The following is a 17,374-nucleotide window of genomic DNA, read 5'->3' as shown; positions in this document are numbered from 1 at the left end:
AGAAAAGCACATTAAGTGCATTAAAAGGGGAGATATTACAAAATACAATAAGGAATTAGCATAGATGTTTCTCCTGAGTTTTAGCAAGGATTGGTGCCAGGCTTTACACTAATCAGCATTTAATCAGATAAAATGATGATAAAGTTAGTAGACAGAAGTAAGATTGGCAGAAGTCACAAAGATGAAGGAGGCTCATTTAATGAAGTATGTTTGGATAAAACAAAGTACTAAGGTGCAGATGAATGAACAGAAAATTTAATGTGCATACAGAACAGTAGACCATATCCTGGATAATCATGACTTGGTTAAGACAGCAGGTATTGAAATGCACAGGTTACACCATGTGAACTCTCATCGTGAAACTGCAGCTAAGAAGAATTGATTTGAACCTTGAATATAAAGAAGAGAAGCAGGTAAGTGAATTCTTCTCTGTAGTACTGAGAGCACTGGAGAGACAAATAGCGAAACACTGTCTCATGCTTCCGGCATCTGATTTTTCCTGAAGAGACACCAAAAAATGGGAAGGAAAACAGAAAATCATGCAAATGTACTTGAAGTCTGCAAAAAATGTCCTCCAGTAAGAGTCTTAAAGAGGTCACTCTGATCAGTTTAACAAAAAGAAGACACAGCAGTGTTTTGAGTAAAAGTGTTTTTCTGAGGGAGAAACAAAAAGATACTGAAGGGCTTCCAAACCTACCAGGTCAAGTCATATAGGGAACCTCTGCCTAGAAAATTAATTTTGAACAACTCTAATGAAAAACAGGGCTTCCTAAAGAATGTAAAGAATGAGAATGATTAACCACTGCAGGAAGTATCAAAAGCTTTACTGGATACTTGATGCCTTCCTTCAAATAAATACTTAAATTTTGGAAAGCATTTTTGTCAAATAGAAGTCAAACACTAACCACAGTTTTCAAGAGGTAACTGGATAATCAGTAATGGCTGAATCACCTGGTCAAACTCTGTGGCTCACACTGTGGCTTTACAAAATCATATTATTCTCAAAACCAAATCTTCTCTCTTTCTTCTACACATGCAAATGTGAAACATAGAAATCACAAAATTACAAATACCATCAGTTCTTAAGATAATTCCTGAAAAGTCATCTTTAATTTGCTGTATATTTTACTGCTCAGGACAACTAAGGAATTTATCACCTTAGCTACCTTGGTTGTATCTTTTCATTCAGACAACGTTATCTCCTTGTCTCCCACACAAGAGCCATGCTATTATCAAAGTCTTTCTCACTAAACAATTATTTCCTTTTATGATTTCTTCTGGCTGGTCAAAGATAAGGGCTTACAGTGAGCTTGATTAGTGTTGCAAACAAATATGAGTAATACTAGAGTAGACATAACTAAGCTTAAGTAATCAGCACTATTAATAACCTTTTGATTTCTAATCAAATACAGCTCTGACTTTTGCTGCCACTTTGCTTTACATCTTCTAAACTACAAAACAATTAATATTTTTCTAAAATATTTCTCAATATGCCAGCCCTTTTATTCTTTTGTTTGCTTTTTGTCTTATACTTTGTAATTCTTCACTAAAAAGAACAAAACCACAAAACCCCCTAAACAACAAATCTTCTATTAAAAAAAAAAGGATCTACACTTTATACTGCCTTCCCTGGTGAAAAGATTTAATTATATACCATAGTATGAAAATTTTCATTTTTTTAATCTAATAACATCCCTGAAGACAGCAAAATCACATTTACTGATATTTGCATTAAAAAAAAAATCCTCACTTGAGACATGCAACTGGGGCAAAAACCAGTACATAGTGTTAATATCTGACAAAATAATATGCAAAAATAGGAACCTAATATGGCAAGGCCTTGGAAACTTGCACTACAGGCAGCACTGCCACATCCATTCTTCATCCTGGGCAACTACTAATCCAAAGGCAGACAGTCATGCTGCTTAAGCAGGGGGCAATGCCCCTTACAGAAGACACCCAAAACCACTGCCCAGCTTCCTGTGCTTTTAAAACAGGAGAAGTACATCATCTCTTCATTCTCTGCAAATCCCAGATAGGCAACATCTTCTTCCAAACATGCAAAGCTTTTCATTGAGGCTCTCTAAGAGGGAATGCATTCAAAGTACCAAGTATGTCCTACAGTTGACAGGATAGTTCAATCTACTCATAGGAGAAGAAAAGTTCAGTCGTTTCATGGATACATACATTTGTGATCTCCACAAGTGTGGGTTGTTTTTTTTTATATAATAGTCTTCCTGTGATTATTCCAAATACTCATTTTTTCACATGGGGAAAAAACTGCAAAATATATGCATAAACAATCTTTTTCTGTTTACATCTGTAAACTTACAGTTTACTAGCTTACAGTTGCAGTACTCTTAGAATTCTAAGTTGAATCTGCTAAGTGATTTTATAGTCCATTTAGACATGAAGGTTTAGTGATAATTCTGCAGACACTTCTGTACATCTAGGGTTTTAGCATGCAACACACTGCACAGCCCTAGCATACCCACAGTGTGCACAAGGAACATCATCCTTCTTTCAGGATGCTCTAATGAATAGCCTTCCATTTCATGTGATACTTATTTGAAACAAAAGTAACAAAAATTAGACAAGTTGCTGCTGTTGATTTTTTCATCCTTCTCCTTTTATTTTATATAAGAATCAAGAATAGAAAGAGTAAAATAACCCCAGGAAACTAAAATAGTTTCTTCACACAAAAAGTTGCCTTTTCCATAACTGTTGTGTCTACCAGCAGACTTGAAAACAGACAGACATCAGTGTTAAAGGTACAAATCACTGTGCTAAACACAAAAGGGAAAAGAATGTCTGCTGAAACACGGCAAATATTTCCCAGAGTTTTCACCGAGAGAATTCCTTTCAAAGACAAAAGTCAAAGATGAAAAAAAATAAAAAATTGATGAGATGTGTGAAGTATTGGCCCATACAGATCTGAAAAGACTGTAAGCTGCCTTACAGAACGGCCAAATAGCAATATTAATACACAATATGCACTGATAAACTAGTCATTTTGTTTGCCAGTTTTGTCTCAACTTTATTAGTTATCCAGTTAAGAGTACGTATTTCTTCTTTTCATTTTTAACATGGTTTTAGGAAGTAATGAGGCAATAGGGAGGCTCTTTTTGCCATGGGTATGCCCAAAATTTTCCTTATAATGCTGTGTGTGTTGATAATCTGTTCAACTTCATGCTCATAAAAAAATTTATTTTATAAAGGCATCCTGTAACCCCATATTAAAAAAGAAAAAAAAAGAACCAATTCATAAACCTCCCTTAATTAACTTTATTTCCCAAAAAAGCCACACATCTGTTTTCACAGCTGGAAATGATTCAACCATTGGTAACCAAAGAAAAGCTCCAGTGTGTTAAAATACTCTAGCCAAAACCTGGCGCTCCAGCAAAGACAGCTACTATGCCAGCACAATCTCAGCAGCTGTTAGGACAACCTTTATTTACACTGAAAGGGCATGAGAAACCCTGATGCTATTACTACTAAACCAGCAAATCTTATTGGAAAGACACCACTGGTTGAAAACGGACAATGCAAAAGCACAACACGCATTTTACCGATCAAGCAGATTATAATTATGTGAGAACAGTGATGTACAATAATCCACTCTCTACCCACTTTTCTACACCAGATTCTGCAGGGCTCAGCTTCTGGAAAAAAAAAATCCTTTGTAAATTATTTTAATACAACTGTTATTATGAGTGTCAGAAAAATCAATTAACAATGCTGCCCTAAGTCTTCAGAAAAAAAAGGACTTAGATAAATAGAAAAAGATTATGCTATTTCTTTTACAGCATTATTTTTATTCTGAAAGTGACATCAAAGAGCCACAACCCCCTCCTTTCCTGCCCCCCCCCCCCCCCCCCCTTTCTTTTGGCTTTGACATCACACCAAGAGAAAAGTATTCCTTTCACGGTTTCTTGTATAGCTGGAGCATCCAAGCTGCACACTTATCACTTTCTATCCTTGAATATGAATTATTTTAATCCTCCAGCAATTAACAGTCTTTTGGATGAAAATAAAAAAGGCTAGAAGTGCAACCTTACCTTTGTTGTGTTAATTTATTTGGTCAGTAGTTCATTTACTCATTGTTTCACATGGCTTAAATATTTAAGTGTGTGCATGTCCTACTTACAATCTTTCTTTTTTTACCATTGCATGTTTTCAGCCATCTTTTTTTTTTTCTTTTTTTAAACCTTGCTTATGATCCAAAAGGAGTTTCCTGTCCTTAAGTATCTTTCATGCATGGCTTTCTGTCACTGCACGTAATTTTGCATTTTAACGCACTACCTATTCATTTCATCACAAGGCTTTTTGCTTCGGAGAAGAGGAATCATCTTCTATTTGGAAATCCATTTAACAAAGAAAGACACTGAACTGCCAATGAACAATACTGTAAACATTACCAAGTTTCCTTGATCTCCTCATTGCTTTCTTGCTCCCACTGCCATAATTACCATCAATATTCCTAATGTACTGAAGTATGGGAAGTACTTGACAAACAAAAAGGAAAGAAAAGTTCCCTGTCCTTAAGATATAGCTGTCTAAGGCCCCAATCCAGCACACCACACACTCATTTTAAAATTGTAAGTAGCTCCCTTGACTTCAAGTGTTTACAGTTGAGCAATTAAGTGGTCTGTTGGATCCAGGCCTAAGCAAACTATGAGCATATAGAGACAGCAGACAAAATATAGTAAGAAGCTTCATGAATAAAAAGACAAAAGTTTACCAGATACATCAAGTCACAATATACTGTTGGACTTCAGAAAAAAAAAAACACCTTGAAAACAAGCATCTGAAGTGAGTTACCTCCTTAGACTGAGTTTTTGCAATCCAAATACACCTCTGACATTGTGAATTGCTCAGCCCAGGGACCACATGACGACTGTGGATATGTTTTATGAAGCCACAGAAACATTTCTAAAACCAAGTTCCAGCAACCCTTCAGGAATAATTACTACAAACAGACGCCCATTTTAAGCTTCAAAAATCCTCATCGCAAATAGACTCATATTCATACAACATTCACCTCCTGTCACAGTCCAAGACAGTTTGTTCAGAAAGTAAAATAGCCAAACAAACAAGACTTTTAGTCAAAATGAGAAAACAAGTGAATTTCCACAATGAAGAGCTGACTCAAAAATAAAATTACAAGAAAGTTCCATCCTAAGCAACTGGTTCCATGGTCTCAAAAGACGACTAAGGCTGAATACAGCACGCTGAATTGCTAGATATGCTATTCCCATTCTATCATTTTTTCCCCTCTTTATTACCTGACTTGTAATGTTTGTTAGTGGAGCAAATAAGAAAAGATATCATTATATTTTTTTCATTATTAGAAGAATAAAAAGTTACTATCTGACCTACAGACAGATCAACGTATAGCAGCAGATACCAACCTAGAGTAAAAAGTAACAGACAAATACAGTGAAATGCAACATTCAGGGTGACGACTGGGTTTTGGTCAGCTTGTTCCATGGTCTTCCAGACACAAGTGAGTTTATCAATTTTTAATAATTAGGCAACAAGTGGTTTCAAGAGACCGGGAGAAGAAAGCTTACATGATCTTTCCACATGGGTTCATGTTTTCACCAAGTAAAAGGCAAAAGTACGGGGATAGCAAACAAGTGCTGGTCCGGAGAAGCAACCCAGAAAGCATCAAATCTAGCATCTGTTGTAAACAGAAAGAGATGGTGCAAAAACAGGAAACAGAAAAGATAAATTATGCAAAGATTTTAAAAGGACAACAAGAAATTTAAAGTCAAAAGCCCTAAATGAGGCAAAGTATGGGCTTTGATTTGGTGGGGACAGAAGGTGGGGGCAACCAAGAATCAATGGATGCAATGGGATTACCAGGGAAGACTGAGAAAAAGGCTGAATTCAGGTTGACAGGAGGTGATATAGGTGGTGGCTTTACGGTCAAAGCTTTAGGGGATCAGAAATAAACATACATGCAAACCAGTATGTAGAAAATCATCAGAATTCAGACAGACTCCTTGAAAGGAAGGGGTTGGATATGTTGCTTGGATTATGTCCTTTAGTGATATGAAGCAAGTTCTGCAAGGGGAAGAAAATGAGTAGGATTCTGGACTGTTTCTCACATTCGTTTTGGCTGTGGACTGGTATTTTTCCAAGCATGAATAACTGTATAACACAGAAACATACCATAGCAACTGACAGTGAAAACTTGTTTTGTGAAATTTAAACTAGTAAACTCATTAAAGCACAAGATATTACCTCCCCCCTCCAGTACAGACTTACAGCACTCACTCATTCAAGAAACTGTAATAATGTCCCTTCCTCTTCTGTATCCTTCTAATAACCAGGACCACAGGTTCATCAGTTTAATCACAAGTTCAAAAGTGTCAGAAGAATTCACACCACCTTCAGCAGGCTTCGGATACAGCCTAAACCACATACTTTTCATTCTTCTCTCCTCTACAATTTCAGTCTTGATCTACTAATTCCAGAATACTGTGAAGCTCTCTAATCATCGTCATCATCAGCGTGATTTGTAGCTCAGTGCCCCCCTTCTGGAACATTTATACAGGTGAATATACATGAGTAAAGCTTCAGACAAGGACTACAGAGGCAATCTGCAGCTTTAAAAAATGCATATATTATGTGGCACATATTTTGTGAGGGGGACGGTTAAATATTCTATAAACAATTACTAAATTGTCAATGGAATTCAATAAATGTTGTTTTAAAAAAAACTAATTATTTGTTACAATAACCAGCTACTATTGCCATTTTGTATGTGAAGGTTTGTAAACTGCTTCCATTTGAGAAGTAATTGATTCCATTTTTATCATTTCCTCAAGTTTATGTCGTTGTTCACATCCAAAGAGATGATAACATCTATTTGCAGCAAATTATACATTATAATTCCTCATTCAAAAGCTGTAATGGAAAACAAAATGCTAATTTATGCTGTAAACGGAAGTACAGAATCATAATCACTCATTGTTAACATTAGGAACTAAATTGCTCTTGCAAATAATAAAATGGGTTAAAAATGTGGAGGGCTTTTGTGAGCCAAAGTACCAGTGCCTCTTACTCACTCATGTGTTATATTACAAGTGATCAAACAAACCTTTTCTCCTCATGCCAACACAAACTAACCCCTTTTGAGGGAAAGAATAATGGTCCTATGATTGCAAAACAAGGATGTATGTCAGGTGACCGTTCTACCCAGGAGTCTCCAACCAGCTTCTCAAATACAGGCTTTCATGCGCTCTCTGCTAGGTAAACTCAACTACGTGCAGAGGCTGTCTACAATACACAAGCAAGCAATACAGAACTAAATGTAAGACCAGAAAAGCCAGACAGCTGACGCTGAGGACCTGACATCTACACTATACCCTCTGTACCACGCACTTTAAGGTGCACTTTGTTTGATTATTTAACTTCATCCTAGCTCTGGTCTCATCTCATCAGTTGAATGCCTATTTGTAGCTCAAATGCACTAAGGGTATTCCTGGAACACATCTCCCAGTTCAGTGCTATCCAAAAGGAATTCCGTTTGTTTGCAACAAATCCAATCTACAACGCTAACCAAAGCCCAGCAGAGTCAGGATGAATGCGGCATGCTCCTGCTCCCAAGAAAAGTGCTAGTGTAGACACATCATTTCAGGTCCCAGTGAATTCATATGAAACCAGGAGTGCCCAATTTCTCCTTCCAAAATTAGGACCACAGTGTCACAAGTGCTACATCCAGCGCAAGGGTCACTCGGCTACTAATCTCTCTTCACCTTAATTTTACCTTTGGAGTAGAGACAGTAACACACGACTACTTAGCAGAAGAGGAATCTCAATTGCCACTTATAGACAACACAGTCTAAGAAAAAAAAACGCTGTAAAATTACTGGGTTTCTGTCCTTTTTAGCAATTTTACAGTCCTATAGGTTTTAAATGTACAAGGAGATATGCTCGCACAGCAAACAGACACATCAGAGGAAATGAAAAAACCACGACACATTAGGACTGTGCACCTGCTCTTCCACGTTTCATTAAGCCTCTACACCTAAATGTACGTCAGGTTCTCTCCTACGTGCATCCGTTGTGCTGGTATCCCTCAGTGATACCTTCTGGTCATGGCGAGACAAACTGGATCGCAAGCATCCACACTGCCTCAGGAAAAAACATTTAAAAGACCATTAACTTTTGGTAAATTAGATCAGATTATAATAATCTAAATGATAAATGCCAGATTTTTTTAACATGCATATATTTGTAAATAAACTGCCATTTGTAAACAAGCCTCTCCTAGCTTACATTATGTACCTCAAATCCCTGTAAAATAGCAGATTTGCCAGCTTTTTTCAGTTATTAGTATTAAAAAAATACAATTATGTAATCAAAAATTGAAAATTGCCTTTTAGGTGACCAACAGAAAGTTCCACTGCTTCATGTAGTAAATCATTTTACTGCTGCCCTTTTATATTTAATACCCTTCTGCAGTACACATTTATCTCTACACTAGCAAAGTGTACTCATTGATTTCCTATGGTCTCTCTGGAAGAAGGTTCTGCTTCCCTGATGATGAGTACAAAGGGTGGATGACCCCATTCTCATTCCAATGCAAACCCTGCACTTTTACATTTCTGCTTAGACCACATGAACATTTGACCAGCTAAGAACTCCCTGCCCTCTTCCTACAGAACACATTGCTAGAACTACTGACATTTTTGCCTGAACACAACTGTATTTTTGAAAATCCCGTCTTATGTATAAAGCACTAAAATGCCTTAGTTCATCGCAGCCATAACTGTAACTTACAACTTACACATGGACTTTTCTTCTAAACTAAGACACAAAAATAACATCTTGCCCATTTTCTGCATGCGATTTAAATTCACACTTACTGTGCTCTACTGTACCACTATTTAGCTGTTTTGCCCTGGGGCACGAGGAGATGGTGTGTACCCAGTTTAAACTGTGCTTTTTTTGCCACATGAGACTGTCATCAGAAAACACTTCTCAAAGTTACTGTGTTGAATGATCAAATACAATATTAATCTCTGAAAGAAAGAGAATCATGTTTAACTTTTTTTTAGTCTATTACCTATTTTATTAAACTACATCCTCCTCATTATCCTTCTGTGTATCTCTTGCTGGGATGCTAAGAAAAGAGGTCTCTTCAGTTTCACTTTCATTTTTGCTATGTTCCATTTTCACAGCTTTGTGTGCCAGCATACAATACCCCTTGAGTATAGAAAAGTCAGGAAAGATTCAAATCCAGGATTAACTGGGGTTTTTTAATTACCAAGTATTTTATGTTAATACTAAACCAGGATTGATGTTTTTTCTCAACTAATTTAGTATTGACAGTGTCCTTTTAATTTTCAGAGATGTCACAAGCTTTGTTAAAATATAGCTGAAGCTGAATAATGGTTTTATTCCAATGGTTTTCACAGCCAAATAATGTAGAACAACCAACCGAGTCTTTTTCCATTAAAAAAAAAAAAAGTCTACAAAAATCATGAAGTGCACTGCCCAATCTTGTGCAGATCGCTATAGGGTCTCTCATTCAACATTCTCACACACATACTTAGTAAATGCTATACATGTGCAGTGCATTAACACAAACTCATCCAGCATATTTCCAAACCTGCAGAGACTCCAAGTTCTACTATTCAAATAACTAAAAAACCAACAACAAAAAATATCCAGAAGTGATGGGAACAAAAATAAGTTAAAAAGTCTCACCGGCTGTGGGCCAAACTGAAACGGCCATTGGACTTACTCTAGTTAGAAGAGGAAGATGCGTAGAAGCAATATACTACACAGTCCAGCTCCCCAAAAATACTGGCAGAAAGCTCTGACTGCATTGGGGTACTTCTGTCCCTGGGGCATACATAAAGACAAAGAGCCAAGCCACAAAGTTGGCTCTTAGCTTAATCTTTCACCGACATGCTTATATCCACAGAATACCATGAATGTACTGCCATGTTTGAAAACACAGGACAAAGAGATGATGCCAGGTAACAAGACCTCAGCTGAGTGTTGCAGGGAGGAAAAAAAAAAAAAAAATCTCTGAAACAATGGCCATGATCAGGCAGCATACTCTCATGTTACTTCTACACTGCAGGGATTTTCTTGAGGTCAAATTAAAATAAGCATCCAGATAGGTATACCTTAATCATAGGATTTCATTCACGGACTACATTTCAAATTGCTTTCAAGCATTTCCCAACCATATAGATTAGTAACACAACAACGTATCCAGTTCTGGACTAGAGAGTGAAAAATAATTAATACAAATAATGCTGCCAGTTCAGCATGGACAGGTTATGCCCAAGAATATTACTGCTCTTGCAAGGCTGAATACCCTCTTTGCAGTACTTAGAAATAGCTGTTCTTTCCTCATGACTACTAATTAAGGAACAGATGTAAAGAGAATTTCAGTAAGCCAGAGGATACACTCAGGACATTTCCGGCAAACACATATTCACAAAATAAAGAACTAAAAGTAGAATATTTGTTGACAGTCTAAAAATGCAGATCACAGAATGAATCAACAGGAAATCTTCTGGATATTCCTCTGCCTCAGGTTTACACACATTGGCAAGACAATGCAGGTAAGTTGCTGCAACAACAATTCATAGTTGTCAGGATTTAAGTCTATAAGTTTATCTAGTCTAGAATTTAGCATAATGCTTAAGTCCCTGTACTAAAATAACTGCAAAAAAAGACAGCAAACTTCAGGAGAATGGTCAGTCTTCTCGGAGTTCTCCTTAGTAATAAAAAGTCTTATTTATATAGAGCCTTACTCTCTAGAAGACTGCCTCAGAAACTGATTCAAAACAGACTTCATAAAGTTTCCAGGCATCATTTTTCCAATACAAGCTTTCCTCTGATGCACTTTGGAATTTAATATACAATGGAAAAAGCTCCTTCCAAGAATATTACCAACAAACCACGCATATGATCTTGTGCTTAAAAATGAACTGCAATAATGCATCAAAAATATAAAAGTTCAAATGTATCTCTCAACCTTCCTGCATTATAAAGCAAATCTTCTACCTCTGCTTTCAAAACTGTCAGATAGTATTTTATGCTTCTAGAAGAAATCACTGTTCTCTTTAACCTGACTGGTTCCATTACTAAGTCTTATTTTGATTACCTATACTCTCATTAAATTCTTGAGAAGGCAGGAAAAGATTCTTTTAGTAAGCTATGGCTGAACCGCTACTGATATTATACAAGGGATCCTTTTACCTCATACTAGATGTTGAGAGTGCATCATATTGATCTAGGAATAAAAAACCTATTTTTCCGGTAGTCAACCCATCTTCTCATCTCAGCACTTTGTTTCAAAGTTTTTCTGTTTGCTGTATTGTTTTAAACAGAGTATACAAAACAAATTCTATTTCAGCTACGTTGCTATATTTAGCAAGAAGAAATGGTTTGCAAGCTTTTTTTTTTTTCCCCTGGATGCAATTCAGGTAAAAACAAACACACAAATATGGCTGACTGTCAAATTTAAGCCAACTCTGCCTTTTTAAGTGTTAAAACTTGTAAGAAAAATCTATTTGCAGCAAAATCCCATATTCATTTTGATTTCATATTCAGACTAACATCTACTGCTAATCCTCGGCTGGTGAATTTGACTGATGCAAATGCTAACGTAATACGCAAAAGATGAAAATAGAAAGGAGCCTTGAGCACCAGAAAGAATACGTATCTTAAAAATTCTTCTCATCTTTACCCTGGAAGGTCTTGCAAGTTCATCTGTTCCCATTGTAATGCTATATAATGATTACACCTTCTTCCAAACTCCTTTTCTAATCATGCATATTTAATTCAACTTTGTGTATATATCCTACAGTTTATATAGTCCTTCTATAAACAGACCTTCTGCATCCTGAATTGCCTCCCCCGTTTTCCCTCAGATACAGTTCAACATTGGTATTTAGTACAGATCAACTCTGGATTTGTCAGTAATTCTTCCTGCTTCCATTGTGATACGGGCTTCTCTCCTGAAAAGCAATGTAAGGGAACCTATCATTTCACAATGCCATTCTTTCATACAACTGTTTCGCTACAGAATGAAACTAACTTTAGATAAAGGAACTGGTTTAAACCTGATTTTATTGTCTGCGTTCCTAACCATTTTCCTCCTCCGATGGTTTCAAAGGAGTCCTCATAGAGGGGAGAAGAAGAGAAAGAAAAAAAAAAAAAAAGAAAAAAAAAGCCTGCCTTTTATACCAGCCATAAGCCCTTCTAAAATCCCAGTTACTTGCGCGGACTCGGTATTCCGCAGGGTAACGTGCGTTCTGTGCTCATGCAAACGCACCGGCAGCGGTGCGTGCAGCCGGTGCGCACGGAGCGCGGCGGGCCCAGCAGCACCGGCCGGGCAGCCACCCCGCGCCGTAAGCGCGGAACAAACTTGAGCCGCAGCCACCGCCGGGCAGCCGGGCGCGCCGTGCCGCTGGGGAGCGGCTCCGTGAATGCGGGCGGCCCCCCGGCGGCTCCCAGCCGCTGCCCGGCCCGGCCCCGCCAGCACCGCACTGCCGGCGGCCGCCACCCGCGCACCTGCCCCTCCCGGCGCGGGGCCGCCGGCGGCACCTGACGACTTCATCGCGCCAGAGGCGCTCCGGCGCGCTCGGGAGAGCACTGAGCGGCGGCTCGGGGCTCGATACGTGCCTCTGCTCCCCGCACGGACCCTCCGCCCCCCTCCTCAGCGCAAGCGAGCCTGGCTCGCTCCCCGCTAGGAAGCCTCCCCCCACGACTGGGGCGGCAAACTCGGCAGGCGGCTTCACCCAGCACGAGGTGCGGTGCCTTCCGAGGTGGGCCCGGCAAGTACCCGCTCGCACCCGGGCCACCAGAGATCAGTATTTATTTATTCGGTGCTGCCGGGGGCCACCCGGCCGCCAGGGCTCCGGTGTCCCGCCGCGACGGCCCGACCCCCGGCCCCGCTGCCGGCGGGGCGCCGCTCCCCGCCGCTCGGCGCCGTTAACTCCTGGAGGCAGGGCGGAGGCGCGGCTTCTCGACCGCTCGTTGTGAGGGGTAACCTCAAACTGGCGACTGCTACTTTGGGGATGTCAGTGTCCTGGACACCGGTGCTGCGGGGCCTTCCGTGAGCTTAGCGGGCACTGCTCCCCGCAGGAGGGACCGGGAGGCGACCCCCGCCCCCCCCGAGCCCCGGGCCGCCTGGGGGGCCGCGGGCGGGTCTCCGCCGCCTCCACAGCGCGGCGGTGCCTTTCCCCCGGGTCGCAGCCCGCTGCCGCCCGCTGCCCAACTTTTCCTGTCACGCCGGCACCAGCAACCCCCTTCCACACGCACGCACACACACCGATGTAGTTTATAAATGACAGTTGCCTGTAGACTTTCACCAGACAAGCAGCGGGGGCAGCAGACTACAACAGTTATTTAATTAAAGACGCTTTAGAGGCTCCCAGAATAGCTCTCTACCTCCGAGGCGCGATTTCTGGTTTCTCCCCGCTCTCCCCCACCGCCCCGCTGCCGCCCCCCGCGGCCCGAGCCACGGCGCGGGCGGGAGGGACCGACCCGGGCGCAGGGGCCGGCGTTACCCGGCTGCGCGCTCTGCATTGCACAGTCATCAAAGTTAAGTACGGGGGGGGGGGCGCGGAATCAGAAGGAGAGACGGGTAAGCCGAACTATTTTCACCTAGGCAGGATCCGAAATTACGAGGCTGAACGCACATGCAGCCATTGCTGAGGGAGAGGGGCACGGGCGGGAGCCAGTCCCCGTCGCTCCCAGCCCGTCAGCCGCACGCCGCTCCCCCCGCCTCGGCCAACTCGTCTGGCCGCCCTCAGCGGGGACCCGCCGAGCGCCGGGGGCGGCGGCGAGCGCGGCCGAGGGGGGGCTCGGGGCCGCTTCGCTCGAGTTGCCTTGTGGTGCTCCGAGTTGCTCCCGCGTAACGCGCAGCGCTCGGCGCAGCACGGCTCCCGCTCCTCGGCCCTCCTCCCGCTCCTCTTGCTCACGGGAGGGGTGGAGGCGGAGGGAAGGGGGCCGCAAGGCACACGGAGAAAAGGCCCTTTTCTCTCGTTCCTTTCCCGAGTGCCCCCCACGCGCTGAACAGGCACACTTCCAGACCCTTCCCGCACACACCGGCACCACCTCCGCCTCCCCCGAGGCGCCCGGCGGGAGCAGCGGCAGCGAGCGCGCCCCGCGGCACCGGCCGCCGCTTACCTGGTTGTAGGAGGTCTCCCAGGAGGAGGTGTAGTTGTAAAAGAAGGAGGAGAAGCAAGCGTCTTCCGACAGCCCGCAGCCAGCCATCCTCTGGGCGCAAAACCTCTTCGGGAAGGCACGCAGCAGCCTTCGCGAACTCTTGCCTCTTGCGCGATCGCCGCCGCCGCCGGTGCTGCCGCCGCGGAGTGTGCCGACAGCTTCGCCCTGGCGGCGGCTCGCGCGGTGCGTGCGAGAGGGAGCGTGCGGGAGCGAGCGCGGCTGGAGGTAGGCGAGGGCAACGCGTGTGCGTGCGTGCGTGTGTGTGTGTGTGTGTGTGTGTGCCTGTGTGTGTGCGCGGCTGTTTGTGGAGGCACCGAGGCGCCGGAGCCGGCGTCACGTGCGCGCGCTCACCCCGCTGCCGCCGGGGCCGGGCTGTGCTACCGACCCCGGCACTGAATCACCAGCGCCAGGCGCCCTCTCCATCCCCACCCATGCCCGTCCCCGCTCGGCAGCGCAGCCTGCGCAGGGAGACAAGGGGGCGCTTGCAAGGCCTGCGACGGCACCGCGGCGGGGAAGGAGCGGGCAAGTGGCGACGCGCGTCCTCCCCCGCCGCGCCGGGGCAGCGCCGCCACGGGCGGGCCCGCCCTCCACGGCCGCGGCCCGGCCTCCCCCGCCCCGCCCCGCCCCGCGCCGAGCCAAGCCGTGCCGCACCGCGCCTGAAAAGTTGGAGCCGGGTTTCCAGCGTGGGACCCGCGGCCCGTGAGGGGTGTACGGGAACAGGCGACACGCGGCACCGCAGCCCGGTCCCGGGCCGCCCCGCGGCGGCTGCCTGAGGGGGCGGGGCGCCACCTCCCACCGGCGGGAAACTTCGCCTCAGAGTCCTCAGCGGGTCCCCGTCTCGTCAGGCACCGTTTCCCTCGCTTTCTCCTTTTTTGGGTTGTTTTTTTCCCCCCTCAGCACCCCGTTTTCAAGGAGCAGGAGAAAGGCGGAAGGTTATTTTTTTATATTTGTTTTTAAGTGTGTCAGTGAGCTCCCTCCTGCCCGTGCCCTGCCTCCAGCCGCCCGCGCCTGCCGCCGCCCTGGCCACAACGCCGCCCTGCAAAGGCGGCCCAGGTCGGCAGTGCCGGCCCGCAAGCCCTCCTCAGGTTGTTCATCGGGCATAGCGAAGCCGCACTGAATGTAATGATTTTAAAATGTTTGCCAAGCAATCAGCAGAAATAAATTGGATTATGTTGACCATGTTCCTAGGCTATTGCTTACAATGATTGCACACCCAGCACCCTGAGCACAGTCCTCTGACAAGGGGAACGTTTTCCTCATCGACTAACACTGATACCACAAAACTCAAAGCAAATAACGTAGGTGTCAATTCTTTTTCAGACTAATTGTTCTGTTTCTTGTAAGAATTATATGTTTTTCATTTTAAAAAATATTGGTTTTGCTTGCAAGTCATAACTGGGAGGGCCAGTGGTTTGTTGAGCAGCACCCAGCACAGTCATAACATCCCATAGTCATCAATGGAAAAGGCTAGAGAGTTTTCTGGCACAGCTCTGATCAAAGGCCAACTGAAGCTCCTCACTCCCCCTCACCTGGTATTTGAATGAAACCACTATTTAGTAATACCCATTAAATCCTTTGACCATTCTGTTTGTCAAGGAAATCTTATTTTCTTTAGTCTTTGAATGCAGAATGAGCATGGAATGCCATGAAACACACCTGAGTGTAGCAGAAACTCAGCTTTTTGATGTGAGTTGACTTTATTTGAATGAAGACTAGCCAAGAATACCTGAATTCATCATCCAGAGGGACCTCTCTGACAGGCAGCTCTCTTCTATACGAGGTCAAAGAGCCTTTCATCCTGCCCTAAACCAGGTAACAATACAGCAGGAAGGATCCCAGCAACAGACTATGGAAACTACATCAGAAACAAGGTGGTCACTATGTCCACAATGATTTGTTTCTCGAATTTCTTCAGTGTTTTCCTTCAGAGACTTCAGCCCATTAAGACTGTTCATCAGTGGCCCACAAAACTTCATGTGGTTTAACAATTTATTTCAACTTTCCAGACAATAGAGTTCTCACTATAAAATTCTCTGTTTTGAACCAAAATTCCTACGTTTTGAACCGAAAATCGTACAGTTTGAACTCTCCTTTCTGTTTCTCTCCCCCCCTTTTCTCCTTTTGTTTCTCTCCCCCGCTGTCCCCCCCCCCCCCCCCGCCCCATACCTGACGTATTTATACACTTCAGTAAGTGACATTTACCTACTTCCTCTCTTCTAATGACAGACAGACATACTATCTGCCCCTCCAATGCAATGTTCTTTAAAAGTCTTAAAACAGATTATGGGTTCTTAAATGTTTGGGGGTTTTCTTATCTTTTTCCTTCAAATATTGTTCCTCATCCTGCTGTTAACCATTTGCTCTAGCTCAAAATCTCTTCATTTGATGTTCAGAGAGTTGCCGCTGGGGGACCATCACTGGTAGGAGGTTAAGCTTAATTGCACAGTGATCAGTTACTAATAGAGATCCAGCTGTAGTCTTTTCTTATAGCTGTGAACTACTCTGAACCTATTCAAGGCCTCTGCAGAGCACACTTATGCTGCCAACAAAACAACATCTGAGAACTTACTTACAGTGTTATGTATTGCTCCTCCAGACCCTTTGTAGATGTTTTCAGTTAACCAGCCATTACTGAAATGGCTAGTAATCTGTTTGTCTATTGCATGATTTAGCACACTAACATCATTGTTACTGTGATGTCAGTGATGAAGCAAAAAAGCTTTGTATGATACTTCTATTACTATAAGTATGTAACCAAACATAATAAAATTCACAAATACCCATTGTCTAATACCCCATCCCAGTGTGCTAACAGCTCCACAGAGAAGGTGCTAAAGCATATTCAGTCCTGTGGGCAGGAAGGAGTAAAGTGGAGGTAAAATAAAATAAACTGTTGTAAGGAACTTGGAACGAATGGATTGGTGAGGGGTGGAGGAAACAGAAAAATCCAGGAAATGTTTGAATAACAAAAGTAACCTCAGGATAACCATTAATATACCATCTGTGCTGAAAGAAAAAGGCCTGGTGCAGGTGGAACAGAGAAAATTACTCAAATCTCTTCAGAGATGCACGCAGCATACTACTGCACAGTTAGGATGTGCCAGAGTACTAAGTAAAAGCAAAGCAGCTAGAAAGGCGTCTTGTTAAATACAATCTAGAATTT

The 17,374-nt window shown here is 43.1% G+C and overlaps 1 protein-coding gene across 1 annotated transcript in view; it reads right to left on the bottom strand.

The window, feature by feature from the left end:
- Positions 1-14,364, bottom strand: part of PPARGC1A (PPARG coactivator 1 alpha) — a 372,938-nt gene extending 358,574 nt beyond the window's left edge. The window contains exon 1 of the mRNA XM_055728102.1: positions 14,173-14,364. Within this exon, the coding sequence (XP_055584077.1) occupies positions 14,173-14,259 (87 nt within the window). The 5' untranslated portion in view covers positions 14,260-14,364. The remainder of the gene's footprint in view (positions 1-14,172) is intronic.
- Between the last annotated feature and the right edge of the window lie 3,010 nt (positions 14,365-17,374).

Source organism: Falco cherrug, chromosome 1 (genome assembly GCF_023634085.1).
Source record: "Falco cherrug isolate bFalChe1 chromosome 1, bFalChe1.pri, whole genome shotgun sequence".
Taxonomy (NCBI): Eukaryota; Metazoa; Chordata; class Aves; order Falconiformes; family Falconidae; genus Falco; species Falco cherrug.
Note: the sequence above shows the minus strand (reverse complement) of the source record. Positions and strands in the feature narration are given on the sequence as shown.